At 40.4% G+C, this 17,779-nt stretch overlaps 1 protein-coding gene across 1 annotated transcript in view; it reads left to right on the top strand.

The window, feature by feature from the left end:
* Nucleotides 1–335: 335 nt before the first annotated feature.
* hpf1 (histone PARylation factor 1) overlaps nucleotides 336–17,779 on the top strand; it is a 20,775-nt gene continuing 3,331 nt past the window's right edge. Inside the window, exons 1-7 of the mRNA XM_061976995.1 lie at nucleotides 336–386; nucleotides 800–977; nucleotides 4,215–4,401; nucleotides 7,943–8,041; nucleotides 10,859–11,006; nucleotides 17,312–17,399; nucleotides 17,588–17,760. Of these exons, the coding sequence (XP_061832979.1) occupies nucleotides 348–386; nucleotides 800–977; nucleotides 4,215–4,401; nucleotides 7,943–8,041; nucleotides 10,859–11,006; nucleotides 17,312–17,399; nucleotides 17,588–17,760 (912 nt within the window). The 5' untranslated portion in view covers nucleotides 336–347. The remainder of the gene's footprint in view (nucleotides 387–799; nucleotides 978–4,214; nucleotides 4,402–7,942; nucleotides 8,042–10,858; nucleotides 11,007–17,311; nucleotides 17,400–17,587; nucleotides 17,761–17,779) is intronic.

Raw genomic sequence — 17,779 nt, forward strand, 5'->3', positions numbered from 1 at the left:
GAATGTAGAGCGCGCCAAAATCTGGAGAATAATAATAATAATAATAATAATATATTAATTTTGGTGTAGAAAAGCATATGTGTGAATGCTTTGGAGCATTCACACAATTGTATAAATTCAATATATGTATTGTATATTATTAATATAGTATATTATTAATATATTTCTTGTATATTATTAATATACTGAAGCCAAGCGATGACAACTGCATTCACGATTGCATTGTTCGAAAACATGTAGTGACACATTTTGACCTCTTGGGGTCAGTAGTGCAGTTTCCTTTGTAGCGCTGTAGCTGCACGTATTTGTAGTAGAAGAAGAACTCGGTGGAGAAGCAGGGGAAGAACATGACAGGGCGCGCAAAAAGAAAGTCCAAATCTATTCAGGTACGTTACTTGTTCGTTAGCGCGCGTCGTCATTCGGCGAGTGTTGGTCGTGTGGTCGTGTCGTATAGGATTACGATGTAAAATACTTCCATGTAAAACGCATGCTGGTTGTTGTTGCACAAACATGGCAGCGGCGCGCCGCACACTGGCTACGATGCCGCGGAGGATTAGGAAATGGGATAAATAACTAAATATCTTTATTTATACGAAGTGGTTTGTCTCGTGTAAGTGGTATATGAGATGTGAATGTACAGCGGCAAGGAGCAAAATGTGTGTGCTAGCTAAGTAACAATATACTTTATTTGCTATAAACCGATTCATAAGAAAATATTTAAGGTGCTTTTTAATTAAAATTATTTTCCGCTATTCTCATAATATTCTGCGTTTTGAGCCGATGACAATTGTATTGTTAGGAGTCGGCGAAGAGAGAGGCGAAGAAAGCTCGTTGTGATGACGTCAAGGCCACGCCCCCATCCGCGGTGTCGCCACAGCAACGCGAGGAGACGCTGCAGCTCTGCAAGCTCCACATGCCGGAGGACCTCTACCACTTCTGGGATCTGTGCAAGGAGCTTTGCCCCGAGAACCCGTGTGGTGAGTTCAGAATATCAGCAAAATTGTGGGTTACAGTTTTTAATATTCATTCATCCATATGCAGTGTTGGGTTAGTTAATGAAAACCAGTAACTAGTTAGTTTCTAGTTACTTTATTTCAAAAGTAACTCCGTTACTAACTCGGTTACTTACACCTAAAAGTAATGCATTACTGTGAAAAGTACCTATTTAGTTCCTTTTTAAGGCTCCCATTAATGCCCTTTTAGCCTTCATTTCAGTACTGTTATTGCACTGGAGGATAATGCAATCTGTTTTATGTTGAAGAGGTTCATTTAGCCTACTAATGTGTATTAATAAATGGTTGATGTATATAGGCTAGTAAGGTAAAGTTTTGTACCTGACAAGTTTGATGATGAAGGCTGCAGAAGCAAGATAGCCGAAACTTGTCAGGCACAAAACTTTACCTTACTTGCCTATATAAATCAACCATTTATTAATACAATCTGTTGATCATCTTGACATGCATTTGCACCACTGAACTCTGCTAAGCAATGTGGTCTACATACAACACACAAAGACAAAGATATGTTTCAAAGGGCCAATTTATTTCAGGCCAGAACAAATTGACAAAACTATTTTAAATAGCTGCAACATAACATACATAAGTAACAAACCACATAATAACAACATGTCACAACATAGCTGTAAACCTGGCTTCACCCAATGAAGGCACACATGACATGATTATATGTCATGTCACTATATACAGCACACATACTGCTATACACACGCCCAACCAGGCCTTTTTTTCTCTCAAGGAATTGTGAAATAAAATCATGTCTTCAGGAGATCAACACTGTACTGAAGCCCAGAACACTCTACACATTTCCCCAGTTTTAGTTTAGAGATAAGGAAAGATTGGCCTGGCCCATTAGGATCCCTCTTTATGTTTGTGAACTTTATAGTCTATACATTTAGAGTGATGTGATAATCAAACACTCTAGAAGTCTAGAATGAAAGGGTATTTAAGAGAATTGACAGAGTGTGTGTACCTTCAGTGATGAATGATGAGCAGAGGCAGAGTTTGGAGTGTTTTCTTTAGCTTGCTTTCCATGTTTATGTACTCACTGTCCACTGTGTCCAGCTGCCTGAAAGCGGGTGAATCCACTGTAGAAATAGCCTGCATGTCTTCTAGCACATACGCTGCAATGGCTCTATCAATGTTGTCCTGGCTAGCATTCCCTCCGTTAAAATCCAGCCGCTGTTGCGTAGGTGGAGTTGGAGGTGGAGGTGAAATGTGTCTCTCTTTACTAGCTTCGTCGAAGCATGTTGCTTTTGTAGCTGTTTCAGCAGATTTGCTGTTTTGGGCAGTAGATGGGATCTTTGATCCAAGACACAACTTACATTTAACTAAAATGTTCTTTTCTTTGTGCTCGACAAAAGAAACGTAGTGAGAATATCTCCATGTTAAGAAACACGACTCCGGCTCCGCCATGATGTCTTGTTAGTAAATACAGACACACACACCTCCCCCCAACCCACACACACACAGCGCGCCTCTTGTGACACAGGAAGATTCAGAAGGACAACACCGCAGCTCTCCAATAAAACACACTCAGATCTTCTCAGTTTCTAGCTGATTCTGCATTATTTTATGTTATTTTTTATAAGTTAAAGTTAAAGTACCAATGATTGTCACACACACACTAGGTGTGGCGAAATTATTCTCTGCATTTGACCCATCACCCTTGATCACCCCCTGGGAGGTGAGGGGAGCAGTGGGCAGCAGCGGTGGCCGCGCCCGGGAATCATTTTTGGTGATTTAACCCCCAATTCCAACCCTTGATGCTGAGTGACAAGCAGGGAGGAAATGGGTCCCATTTTTATAGTCTTTGGTATGACTCGGCCGGGGTTTGAACCCACAACCTACCGATCTCAGGGCAGACACTCTAACCACTAGGCCACTGAGTATATAGTAACACATCATGTAGTAACGGTAACTGAGTTACTGAATATAAAAAATAACGCGTTAGACTACTAGTTACCGCCGAAAATAACGGCGTTACAGTAACGCGTTAGTCCCAACACTGTCCATATGTAATATATAAATACACTCAAATGCATTGTTTAACCATCATTTCCAAAGACTGTCACTTTGCCCTACTATGAGTCCCAGGGGCCACATTTTATGTTGAATTAATGAAATACACCAGGGGCTGTCAACATTTTTTAGCTGCGGGTTGAAATTACCCACGGGCCGCACTTTGGACACCCTTGCTCTATAAATTTCAACATATCTGTTCTGTGTTTTTTTTTTTTTTTTTTTTTTACCTGGCTACAATGATATAAATAACTTGAAAATTCCCACGGAAATTTTGATGGGCCTGCTATCTGTGCTCTGGACATATGGCCGGGGGTCGCCAGAATCCGCCGCACTCTGAAGATGGTGCCGACTGTCTGAATCTGAGAGTTTTAGGTGTAACTGTACAAAATGAGCCACAGAGCTAGCCTAAAATGTTAGCACACTTAGATAAAATTGTTAACATTTTAGCATGTGTGCTAACGTTAGCATGATAACAGTTGGAATGTTGCATATTAAAGTTAAAGTACCAATGATTGTCACACACACGCGAGGTGTGTGTGTGTGACAACGGCAAGCTGAACTGTCCTGTAAGCGCTGCTCTGCCAACATGCACAGTGCACACTTGGGTGCCTTCACAAACGATCAGAAATAACAAAAATCTTTAAATTTACAAACCACATTGCTGCAATAATAAACATTTTAAGATGTAAAATCCACTTACAGTACGTAAACATTGCCATGGGTCCCCTCATCAGCAATGGGAGCAAACCGAGGGATGGAAGTGTGTTTTTGGAAGAGGCGCCGCTGTAAAATAAGTCCGCTTTGGGATATTTTTCCAGAAAAGTTATGTGCTCATCACAATTAAAATGTATTTACTCAGTCTCGTCTATACGAGCAAGCACACACTGGCTGCCAGTGGGATACAAAATGAATGTCATCCATCCATCTAGCCATCCATTTTCTATACGGAGAGATATTGTATGCACACAGATGGATATTTGGCACAATCTAAATGTCTGTAAAATGAAACGTTTGGGGGAAAAAGGGAGGGTTTGTAAATCGAGGTTCCCCTGTGTATGACTGTTTTTAAAAACCTACTGCAAAAAGTGCTGGTCAAAGATTGTAAATAAAGGCAAAATTCCAATGCTGAATGCTATGTAAGAGCATCATTGTATTCAAAATGTCTTTTCCCAGGTGCTCTGAAGGACACACTGGGTTTGCAGCTGGTTGGTCCTTTTGATATTCTGGCCGGAGCTCACAGGAACTGCAAGAATCCTTCTCCTAACTTCCACCTCCACTGGAGGTATTTCTACGACCCACCAGAGTTCCAGACTATACTGCGGGGCAGCGAGGAGAGCCAGCATCACATCGGCTACTACAGGTAGTCAAACACACGCTTTGTTTTCTGTGAGTCTCTGAGCGGGCTAACTGAATTGATTCTGGTGCTTTGTTTGCCTCCAGAGGTTCCCTAACTTTGTAGCTAGTAGGGATGTAACGATAAACGGTAATAATGACACTAACCTGACGGTTAGTATTACAGTTTTAAATTAAAATGATCGAAATACCGTTATTGATAGCTGCGCTTTAATAAACTCACAAACTGACTGGCGCTAGCTGAAATGCTAACATGGAAACAAGACATTAACGTCTTTCTCTATTAAAGGGGAACATTATCACCAGACCTATGTAAGCGTCAATATATACCTTGATGTTGCAGAAAAAAGACCATATATTTTTTTAACCGATTTCCGAACTCTAAATGGGTGAATTTTGGCGAATTAAACGCCTTTCTAATATTCGCTCTCGGAGCGATGACGTCACAACGTGACGTCACATCGGGAAGCAATCCGCCATTTTCTCAAACACCGAGTCAAATCAGCTCTGTTATTTTCCGTTTTTTCGACTGTTTTCCGTACCTTGGAGACATCATGCCTCGTCGGTGTGTTGTCGGAGGGTGTAACAACACGAACAGGGACGGATTCAAGTTGCACCAGTGGCCCAAAGATGCGAAAGTGGCAAGAAATTGGACGTTTGTTCCGCACACTTTACCGACGAAAGCTATGCTACGACAGAGATGGCAAGAATGTGTGGATATCCTGCGACACTCAAAGCAGATGCATTTCCAACGATAAAGTCAAAGAAATCTGCCGCCAGACCCCCATTGAATCTGCCGGAGTGTGTGAGCAATTCAGGGACAAAGGACCTCGGTAGCACGGCAAGCAATGGCGGCAGTTTGTTCCCACAGACGAGCGAGCTAAAACCCTAGCTTCCCTGGCCTGCTGACATCAACTCCAAAACTGGACAGATCAGCTTTCAGGAAAAGAGCGCGGATGAGGGTATGTCTACAGAATATATTAATTGATGAAAATTGGGCTGTCTGCACTCTCAAAGTGCATGTTGTTGCCAAATGTATTTCATATGCTGTAAACCTAGTTCATAGTTGTTAGTTTCCTTTAATGCCAAACAAACACATACCAATCGTTGGTTAGAAGGCGATCGCCAAATTTGTCCTCGCTTTCTCCCGTGTCGCTGGCTGTCGTGTCGTTTTCGCTTGCATACGGTTCAAACCGATATGGCTCAATAGCTTCAGTTTCTTCTTCAATTTCGTTTTCGCTACCTGCCTCCACACTACAACCATCCGTTTCAATACATTCGTAATCTGTTGAATCGCTTAAGCCGCTGAAATCCGAGTCTGAATCCGAGCTAATGTCGCTATAGCTTGCTGTTCTTTCCGCCATGTTTGTTTGTGTTGGCTTCACTATGTGACGTCACAGGAAAATGGACGGGTGTATATAACGATGGTTAAAATCAGGCACTTTGAAGCTTTTTTTAGGGATATTGCGTGATGGGTAACATTTTGAAAAAAACTTCGAAAAATATAATAAGCCACTGGGAACTGATTTTTAATGGTTTTAACCCTTCTGAAATTGTGATAATGTTCCCCTTTAAGAAAGGACATACCCAATCTAAATTTATATAAACACATTGTCTGAACAACCAAAATATTAATTTATGCACATTAAACCTACGCTGCTGTTTTAGAACAGAGTGATCATTCTATACTCAGAGGAATACGAGACAAATGTCAATCAATCAATCAATGTTTATTTATATAGCCCTAAATCGCAAGTGTGTCAAAGGGCTGCACAAGCCACAACGACATCCTCTGTTCAGAGCCCACATAAGGGCAAGGAAAAACTCACAACCCAGTGGGATGTCAATATGAATGACTATGAGAAACCTTGGAGAGGACCGCAGATTATCAACTAGTCTAAAAAGGGGGGTCTATTTAAAGGCTAGAGTATACAAATGAGTTTTAAGATGGGACTTAAATGCTTCTACTGAGGTAGCATCTCTAACTGTTACCGGGAGGGCAATCCAGAGTACTGGAGCCCCAATAGAAAACGTTCTATAGCCCGCAGACTTTTTTTGGGGCTCTGGGAATCACTAATAAGCCGGAGTTCTTTGAACGCAGATTTCTTGCCGGGACATATGGTACAATACAATCAGCAAGATGTCTGTTCATGGTGCGTTGAAGGACCGCTGAACAGAGTAGGATGCCACAACGCCCGCCAGAAATAATTAATACCGTATTTTTTTAACATGGGGCGCACCGGGTTATAAGGTGCACTGCCGATAAGCGGGTCTAGTCAGGTCTATTTTCATACAAAAGGCGCATTGAAGGGGTCATATTAGGATTTTTTTCTACATTTAAGACTTTCTTGTGGTCTACATAACATGTGATGGTGGTTTTTTGGTCAAAATGTTGCATAGATGATGTTTTACAGACCATCTTCAAGTCGCTTTCTGACCGTCTCTTCAGGATGGCCGTTTTGTGGGCTGTCTTATTTACGTGCCTCCACTTCGACAGTGTCGTCTTCCCACTATCTTCCTTATACCGGTAGTTTTTAGTGCTTCCATAGCGAGTCTACTGACAGATTTAAGTTGGAGTTGTACGGTATTTTATATTAGAAATGGCAACAGCGTAGGATGAATGCCCCACAACAAGAGGATAAAGAAAAAGGAGCTTATTGACTACCGCGCGCACATTTTCGGGCTTATGAAAATCCCAAATACACATCAGCAGGTATCAATAGGTAAGAAAAGTTGGTTTTGCATAAAAGGTCAAAAACAAAATGCCAGGTGCCATTTTGTGGTCCTTTTTCACACACCATTATAATACTGTATGTTGAAGCACAGTACGTCTGACTACTTTAGCAGTAATGCTCCTTGTCATATTAAAACATGTTGACAGATTTTGTGGAATGTTCTATAATTATTCTCAATGAAAGTTTTGGTGTTGCTTGTTAGTGTCATTTATTGCACAGGGGGCGTCAACCTGCAGTCCACACGCATCTCTAATGTGTGACTGCCATCTACTGGTCATATTTATCATTAACAAACAAAATTGCTTCGAGGTCGGTAAGCACAACTAGAATTAATACGTACATTAGGCGCACAGAGTAATAAGGCGCACTGCCGATTTTTGAGAAAATGAAAGTGCGCCTTATAGTCCGTAAAATACGGTAAATAGATGTTTGTTATGCACTTTTCATTTAAAGAAATCATCAAGTGCTACAGTACAAACCAATATTTACAAACAATACAAGCTGAGCCATTAAAACGGATAAAATACTATCGTTATAAGAAACAAAACATGCAAAATTGTGGATTTTCTAAAACTATTTCTTTAAAAATGAAAAATAAACGTAGTCAAAAGATTTCAGTGTATACATTCAACAATACCCTGATAAAAACGTGATCATTTTGGTCACATTAACAGTTATATTAAAATGTTCATAATGTTACATCCCTAGTAGCGCGGTAGTTTAAAAAAAAAAAGAAGAAAAAAAAGCTAAGTGAGATCACCGTGTAGCTGGTTAAGATTGATAAATGTTTCTTTTTTACCTTTTTTTTTCCAGAGATATTCCAGACTCCCTTCCATCCTTTGTTGGGGAGAATGAAGCCAAGAGTGGCTGCACTATAACACAAATGGGCGACAATGTCTTTGCTGCAGTTCAGTAAGTATTGTTGAAGAAATTGTAGAGGTACTCTGCGTTTTATTTACCTCGGAAACCGGAAGTCAGAGCTGGGACTGAGCCTAGTTATGAGCAGTGTTGTATGATAACGACGTTACTTTCACTAGTAACAAGTAATCCAATGAATTACTTTTATTTACCTTTACGCCGTGACCAAGATGTTACTTTTGATGTGGTTGTATGTAGTGATGTCCCGATCCAGGTTTTTGCACTTTCGATCCGATACCGATATTGTTTTTGCATTTCCGATCCGATACCGATACTGACCGATACTGGCCTATCCGAGCATGTATTAAAGTTTAAAGTTATTTAGCCTACTTAGTTGTCAGAATCATGTTGAAAAGGGTTTTAGTACTCTTGATAACAACTAGCCAGCTGAATTAGGGGAGTTTGAATAATACACAATGGTTGGTAACAAGAAACTGACCTGTTTATTCAAGGATAAACACAAAATAGACAAAATTATACATGACAAACAGAAATGGCATCATTGAAGTAGGGCTGGGCGATATGGCCTTTTTTTAATATTGCGATATTTTAAGGCCATATTGCGATACACAATATATATCTCGATATTTTGCCTTAGCCTTGAATGAACACTTGATGCATATAATCACAGCAGTATGATGATTCTATGTGTTTTGATTGATTGATTGAGACTTTTATTAGTAGGTTGCATCGTGAAGTACATATTCCGTACAATTGACCACTAAATGGTAACACCCCAATAAGTTTTTCAACTTGTTTAAGTCAAGGTCCACTTAAATTGATTCATGATACAGATATATACTATCAGATATATACTATCATCATAATACAGTCATCACACAAGATAATCACATTGAATTATTTACATTATTTATAATCCAGGTTGTGGAGGGGGGCGCCGGATGTAAGTGTCAAAAAGACAGCCAAAAGAGTTTGATATGAGAATAAATCTAAAGTTAAAATATAGGGTAGAAATGCACCCATTTGCAGGAAATGTAGTCTTGATTTTCAAAATTTCTTTCAAGGCTTGCATGTCTACATTAAAACATTCTTCTTCATACTGCATTAATATATGCTACTTTTAAACTTTCATGCAGAGAAGGAAATCACAACTAAAAAAATCACAAATTTTTTTATACGGTGTTGATGTGGAAATTTTTGCCTCTGCATTTTGATGGTGTGGACGTGTGGCCCCGAATGGAGATAAGCGTCTCGACAGACGTCACAATATTTGAACAATGATGACGAAAACTGTTTTCTCTGTCGTGTCCGTGTGTCGAAAATTGTTATGCGCTTATTTTTTTATTAGATTTTGTGCGTGGCATAGATTTGCTATGCGCAGAGGACGCTTAAACAGTGCGCAATTGCACAGGCGAGCACCTTAGAGGGAGCGTTGCTCGCACGGCTGCGCTAGCATCACCTGCTAACGTTAGCCATGCTGCTACCTCTTTGCTCGGGGAGGACGTATACGTATGTGACGTATGACGTGACAGTATGTGACGTATGTCGTGACAGTATGTGACGTGTCTAAGAAGGTGCACTTGCTGTCTGTGAGAGGGAGACACAGGAAAGAGTGAGAAGAGCCTGTCGTGTAACGCCAGCAGCTAAAAGCAACTGCGTGAGAATTCACAGACCTGTGGATGTGTTTAAGGTGTGCAGGAAAATGCGGAACAGAAATTAGGGAGCAGCAAAAAAGTGGAATCTATTATTTAAATCGGTGCTTTGGAAAACACGGACCGGAGTTTTTTTTTAAACTGGATCTGGATCGGCATTTTTCCATGCCTTGCCGATACGCAATTTTTGGCAAATATCGGCAGCCGATCCGATCCAAATATCGGATCGGGACATCCCTAGTTGTATGTCAACAAGACGGCGTCAGAAGCACAGGAAGTAACTTTTATCTACTAAAGCCAGCACCGCACTAAAATGAACCTGATATCAATTAGGAGGCAACATCACACAGAAAACATGTAGTACACATACACTACTACTACGAGGGAATAATGAACAACAAATCAATGCATGAAGTGACAAGCTTGCAATACCTTATGGACAAGGAGACATTGAAGCACATTCAATCTTCTCATTACTCGTGACAACACAATCTAGTGAAAATATTCGATAATAAAGCTAATAAACACAGCTGAGCTAATGCTGCTCTGTCTGGGCACTGATGTCACTTAGCAACAGGCACCTAAAACACATTGGTCTAATAAAACATCAACTGCAGATGCCAGATATTTGAAGTTTTTTTTTTAAGTAATACATTACGTCCCCTCATAATTATTACATTATTATTCTGTTAGTAATTCAGTTACCGTATTTTTCGGACTATAAGTCGCTCCGCAGTATAAGTCGCACCGGCCGAAAATGCATAATAAAGAAGGAAAAAAACATATATAAGTCGCATTTTTGGGGGAAATTTATTTGATAAAAGCCAACAGCAAGAATAGACATTTGAAAGGCAATTTAAAATAAATAAAGAATAGTGAACAACAGGCTGAATAAGTGTACGTTATATGAGGCATAAATAACCAACTGGTATGTTAACGTAACATATTATGGTAAGAGTCATTCAAATAACTATAACATATAGAACATGCTATACGTTTACCAAATTTAAAAAAAGAACAAATCTGCTGTAGTTATCTTACATATTGTCTTTTATCATATATTTTTTTCTTATAAGAATACTTTCTACAATAGACTGTACAAACCTTTAGAATTTGTTGAACATATACTGACCTATGACCGTAAGTGAACGACTTCTCAATGAGTTATTGTTTGTCTTTACTTTTCATTTCTCTGTAGCATATTTCTGCTGAGGAAGAAGAACAAGAAGGGCAGTCAGAAAACGGGGGATTTTGAGAGCCTGGAGGCGAAGCTGAGAGAGCGATCAGAAACTCTCAACCTCTCTCTAGAACAGAAGACCAAAGAAATGAAGCAGCGGGACAAGAAGGTAGCTGGGCCACAGGAAGTTGATTCCCTTGTTACAAGTTGTCTATGGATCTTCTCGTTCATCCGGGTCATTGTAGTCTCAGGACATTCAGTCCATCGCAACCGGACTGTTTGATTGGTCTTTGATGACGTTTTGTCTCTCATCCAAGTAGACTTCATCAGTTCATGCTCTTAGAATTAGATTGGTCAGATCTAGTCTTTGGCCTAGATTGGTCACAACTAGTCTTAGGCTTAGATTGGTCAGATCTAGTCTTAGGCTTAGATTGGTCTGAACTAGTTTTAGGCTTAGTTTAGTCTGATTTCGGCTTAGATTGGTCTGATTTAGGCTTAGATTGGGCTGATCTAGTTTTAGGCATAGATTGGGCTGATCTAGTTTTAGGCTTGGATTGGTCTGAACTAGTTTTAGGCTTAGTTTAGTCTGATTTAGGCTTAGATTGGTCTGATTTAGGCTTAGATTGGGCTGATCTAGTTTTAGGCTTAGATTGGGTTGATCTAGTTTTAGGCTTAGATTGGGCTCATCTGGTTTTAGGCTTAGATTGGGCTCATCTAGTTTTAGGCTTAGATTGAGCTGATCTAGTTTTAGGCTTAGATTGGTCAGACCTAGTTTTAAGTTTAGATTGGTCAGATCTGGTCTTAGGTTTAGATTGGTCTGATCTGGTCTTAGGTTTAGATTGGTCAGATCTGGATTAGGTTTAGATTGGTCAGATCTGGTCTTAGGCTTGGGTTGCTCACCTCTGGTTTTAGGCTTGGGTTGCTCACCTCTGGTCTTAGGCTAGGGTTGCTTACCTCTGGTCTTAGGCTTCTCACATCTAGTCTTAGGCTTCTCACGTCTAGTCTTAGGCTTGGGTTGCTCACGTCTAGTCTTAGGCTTGGGTTGCTTGCGTCTAGTTTTAGGCTTGGGTTGCTCGCGTCTAGTCTTAGGCTTGGGTTGCTCGCGTCTAGTCTTAGGCTTGGGTTGCTCGCGTCTAGTCTTAGGCTTGGGTTGCTCGCGTCTAGTCTTAGGCTTGGGTTGCTCGCGTCTAGTCTTAGGCTTGGGTTGCTCGCGTCTAGTCTTTGGCTTGGGTTACTCGCAACTAGGCTTAGGCTTGGGTTGGTCGCACCTAGTCTTAGGCTTGGGTTGGTCACATCTAGGCTTGGGTTGCTTACATCTAGGCTTAGGCTGCTCAGATCTAGTCGTGCGGCTGGTGCCAAAACCCCAAATATTTATACTCCAACACCAGGAGAGTGTGCCATTACAAGTTATTGGCAGAAGTCTCGAGCCACCACTAGCTTTGTTCTGTTAAAGACCATAGTCCCACAGCAGGATTACAGAACAAAAACTGATTGACATGAAACGTAGCACAAGGGTGGAACATGGCCTGATGAACAATTACATTTTGGTACTCTACCGTAATTATAATAAAAACAGCCTAACACACTTTGGTTAGGGATGTTCCGATCAGGGTTTATGCTGCCGGTTCTGACAGCAATCATCCATGAGTGCCCATCACATGTATTGACTGTCATTTTTTTCTATTTATTTTTCAAAACATTCAAACTACTTCCTTATTCCCTTTTATTACATACAATTGTTTGAGCCAAACAAAGTCAATAGTACAGAATATCAAACGCTACTATCTGCTATTTAATTTTGACAGCAGTTTTTAATTTAGTTTTAGTCAGTTCTTTTAGTTTGTCATATCTTAGTCATCTAAATTGATTTAGTCGACTAAATTCCTCAACATTTTAGTTGACTAAAATATAAAGTATATCACATCTTAAAAGTTGTCATGAGACCACTTTTATGAAGGTTATTATTGCAGAGCATCTCAAAAACTAAAATTCACAGCAAGACCTGAACTACTTGAGGACATCAGTAAGTACTAGAGATGCGCGTATAGGCAATTATTTCATCCGCAACCGCATCACAAAAGTCGTCAACCATCCGCCATCCACCCGAACTAACATTTAATCAAAACCGCACCCGCCCACCATCCGCCACCCGCCCGTTGTTATATATCTAATATAGACGATGCAAGGCATTAGTGAGGTTATAAAGCTTTTGCCTGTTAAAGAAAGGAGACTGATCCAATGCAGGAGAGACATTCAATGCGTGCCACGCTGTCACGGCCCAGACGCACACCAGTGCGCAATCATCTGGGAGCCGCGCTGAGCGCACCTCCAAGCGCGCTCGCGCCACTCAAACTGCTGCAGGCAGCTGCGTTCACACATGCATCTGTAAGCCTTGTTTTAACATCCTGTGGCACTCTTCTGGGATCACGGCGGACGAAACTGCTCATGCTCAGGGTGTTTGTGGAGGTTCGGGGTTTTGCACAAATGTGATGCACCATGTTAGATGTCCCGGTTTTGTGACTGTCGTAGACATAAACAGCGTCGCAGCTCTTGCAAATCACGTAGCCAGCATTACTATCATCCTGATTTACAACCTCATAAAAACGAGTCCACGCTGAACTTTTCTGGCCTTTTTTTCCCCTGGTCTTTAGTATTCCCTTTTTTAGTTTGTCGCGTACCACGTTTGCTGCCGGCGTTGCCATCTCTTTTTTTTTTCTTCTTCTGTTGTGGCATATGCTGCAGGTGCCTGCTCGTTTTCCGTATGTAGGTAACAACATTTAGCTATGTATATATATTTCCGAATTGGTTTAACCGCCACCCGCCTGAATCTATTTAAAATCTAATTTTTTTTTATTTCAACCACCCGACCCGCGGATAAAATCTAATTTTTTTTTATTTCAACCGCCCGACCCGCGGATAATCCGCGGACTCCGCGGTTGTGTCCGCAAACCGCGCATCTCTAGTAAGTACATTTCACACAAACCTTACCGTGTTATTTTAGCTTTTTTTTCCAAATATTTAATAATATTTCACTCAAATAGTCTTATGAAGAAACAAATACCGTATTTTTCAGACTATAAGTCGCAGTTTTTTTCATAGTTTGGCCGGGCTCCAGTGCGACTTATATATGTTTTTTTTCCTTCTTTATTATGCATTTTCGGCAGGTGCGACTTATACTCCGGTGCGACTTATACTCCGAAAAATACGGTAGTTTTATTCTATAGTGTGTGTAACCACACTGTGTGCACAATTGCCGTCTTGGCCTCTGTTCGTTAGAAATCTAGAAGCTGTCTTTCTGTGTGGTAGCTTGAAAAATGACAAATAGACTTAGACAACTTAGACTTAGATGAACTTTAATGATCCACAAACAAATTGTTCCACACAGTAGCTCAGTTACAAAGGCTGGAAAGGATAATGCAGGTATAAAATAGACTAAAAATGTACCGTAGTAGCAATATAAAATATAACATATTTACATAATATATGTACAGTATATAATATATACTGATTAGGGTTGCAAAGGGGTGGAAAGTTTCCGGAAATTTACCGGCCCATTCTTTCACAAATGTTTGTACAAACCCCGTTTCCATATGAGTTGGGAAATTGTGTTAGATGTAAATGTAAATGGAATACAATGATTTGCAAATCCTTTTCAACCCATATTCAGTTGAATATGCTACAAAGACAACATATTTGATGTTCAAACTGATAAACATTTTTTTTTTTTTGCAAATAATCATTAACTTTAGAATTTGATGCCAGCAACAAGTGACAAAGAAGTTGGGAAAGGTGGCAATAAATACTGATAAAGTTGAGGAATGCTCATCAAACACTTATTTGGAACATCCCACAGGTGTGCAGGCTAATTGGGAACAGGTGGGTGCCATGATTGGGTATAAAAGTAGATTCCATGAAATGCTCAGTCATTCACAAACAAGGATGGGGCGAGGGTCACCACTTTGTCAACAAATGCGTGAGCAAATTGTTGAACAGTTTAAGAAAAACCTTTCTCAACCAGTTATTGCAAGGAATTTAGGGATTTCACCATCTACGCTCCTTAATATCATCAAAGGGTTCAGAGAATCTGGAGAAATCACTGCACGTAAGCAGCTAAGCCCGTGACCTTCGATCCCTCAGGCTGTACTGCATCAACAAGCGACATCAGTGTGTAAAGGATATCACCACATGGGCTCAGGAACACTTCAGAAACCCACTGTCAGTAACTACAGTTGGCCGCTACATCTGTAAGTGCAAGTTAAAACTCTCCAATGCAAGGCGAAAACTGTTTATCAACAACACCCAGAAACGCCGTCGGCTTCGCTAAGCCTGAGCTCATCTAAGATGGACTGATACAAAGTGGAAAAGTGTTCTGTGGTCTGACGAGTCCACATTTCAAATTGTTTTTGTAAACTGTGGACGTCGTGTCCTCCGGACCAAAGAGGAAAAGAACCATCCGGATTGTTATAGGCGCAAAGTTGAAAAGCCAGCATCTGTGATGGTATGGGGGTGTATTAGTGCCCAAGACATGGGTAACTTACACATCTGTATGCTGAAAGGTACATACAGGTTTTGGAGCAACATATGTTGCCATCCAAGCAACGTTACCATGGACGCCCCTGCTTATTTCAGCAAGACAATGCCAAGCCACGTGTTACATCAACGTGGCTTCATAGTAAATGAGTGTGGGTACTAGACTGGCCTGCCTGTAGTCCAGACCTGTCTCCCATTGAAAATGTGTGGCGCATAATGAAGCCTAAAATAGCACAACGGAGACCCCCGGACTGTTAAACAACTTAAGCTGTACATCAAGCAAGAATGGGAAAGAATTCCACCTGAGAAGCTTCAAAAATTGGTCTCCTCAGTTCCCAAATGTTTACTGAGTGTTGTTAAAAGGAAAGGCCATGTAACACAGTGGTGAACATGCCCTTTCCCAACTACTTTGGCATGTGTTGCAGCCATGAAATTCTAAGTTAATTATTATTTGCAAAAAAAAAATATAAAAAAAAATTATGAGTTTGAACATCAAATATGTTGTCTTTGTAGTGCATTCAACTGAATATGGGTTGAAAAGGATTTGCAAATCATTGTATTCCGTTTATATTTACATCTAACACAATTTCCCAACTCATATGGAAACGGGGTTTGTAGAAACAGTCTCCATGGCTAAGTGCTCGATTTGATACACCGGGCCAAGTGATTAGGACACCTGATTCTCATCATTTGGATGGGCGGCCAAATACTTTTGGCAATATAGTGTAATTAACTGCTAGCCTTGTCAGTTAGAGTACTAGAAGTCACCTTCTGTGTCAGCCAGAGCGGATCGGCATACATCGAAAATGGCGATCACGCACTTTTTCACGAAATATCGGCCGATGCTGTTTGATCGGCACATCCCTAACTTTTGTTTGTAGTTCAATCCTGAGGAAGACTATTTTCATAGAGCGGTGTTTCGGTTATAGACAATGGGCATCAACAAAATGCTACAATAACACATTTAGATTGTTAAACTGTATCTCTACCTATGTACTTTTTTAGTATTCTTTATCAAAACACCAAGTGACTCTATATCATACTTGCCAACCTTGAGACCTCGGATTTCGGGGGGTGGGGGGGGGCGTGGTTGGGGGTGGGACGGGGGCGTGGTTAAGAGGGGAGGAGTATATTGACAGCTAGAATTCACCAAGTCATATATATATATATATATATATATATATATATATATATATCTACATCCTGAAAATATGCAAACAAAACTGTGTTTAGATAACTGATACTTCAAACTTGCATAAATAAATATTAAGGAATATAACATAACTTGGCTTCTGAGAGCTTCAAAATGTAATGAATAAAATGCTAAAGTTGTTGATGAATCAGCAATTATTTTAATAATTAAATATGGTAATTTTAAATGAATTATTATGATAATTTGAAATTAATTATTTCCGATATGTTTATTTTAATGTATAATTCTATGGCTGGATGTAATAAGGAGTCATAAAAAATACAAATAAAAATACAATTGATTTTGATGTTTTTAGCAAAATATAGTAAAAATGTATTTAGTTTTTTTTTTTTTAAATTAAATATATTTATTTTTAGGTAAGATAAACATAATAATACAATCTATCTCTAGTCTGGATGATTTAGTTCTGGTCACCCTGTTGTCCTCCTGTCATTAAAAAAAAGGCTGTCCTCACTCAGGTCCGCATGGAGCTGGAGGGGGCGTGGCCTCCAGCTCCGGCTGAAAATCGGGAGATTTTCGGGAGAATATTTGTCCCGGGAGGTTTTCGGGGGAGGCGCTGAATTTCGTGACTCTCCCGGAAAATTCGGGAGGGTTGGCAAGTATGTTCTATATGCAATACTTCAGGATTATCCTTCCGACACAGTACATTGCTAGAATCCCAAGTATCCGCCTTTTGAAATATGCGAATAATCCATTCAGAAGATTGATTCGAAAGGAACATTTTTCCCTAGGTGGTCACCAAAACCTTCCACGGTGCTGGCATTGTTGTGCCTGTAGACAAGAACGACGTGGGATACAGAGAACTGCCAGAAACCGATGGTGAGTCCATAAAATGCGTATGGACCTGAATACAAGAGTCCTTTTCCAATGCCTGTTTTTGGAAATGTTTACAAAATCTTTGTGCAATGTTTTGTATATAGCCTCAGTGTTTAAAAGGACTCTTGATACTGTTCTAATCAGAGCGCTGATTGACATATTTTTGATTGCCCTCCTTCCTTTGCGCCCAGCTGCTCTCAAAAAGATCTGCAAGGCCATCGCTGACGCCCGGGATGACGACGAGCGCGTCAGAGCCTTCCAACGCATCCAGGAGATCGTCACGTTTGTTCAGTTTGCCAATGACGAGTGTGACTACGGCATGGGCTATGAGCTCGGACTGGACCTCTTCTCCTTTGGGTCCCATGTGAGTAAATGCCATCGGT

Source organism: Nerophis lumbriciformis, linkage group LG16 (assembly GCF_033978685.3).
Source record: "Nerophis lumbriciformis linkage group LG16, RoL_Nlum_v2.1, whole genome shotgun sequence".
In the NCBI taxonomy this organism is placed as follows: Eukaryota; Metazoa; Chordata; class Actinopteri; order Syngnathiformes; family Syngnathidae; genus Nerophis; species Nerophis lumbriciformis.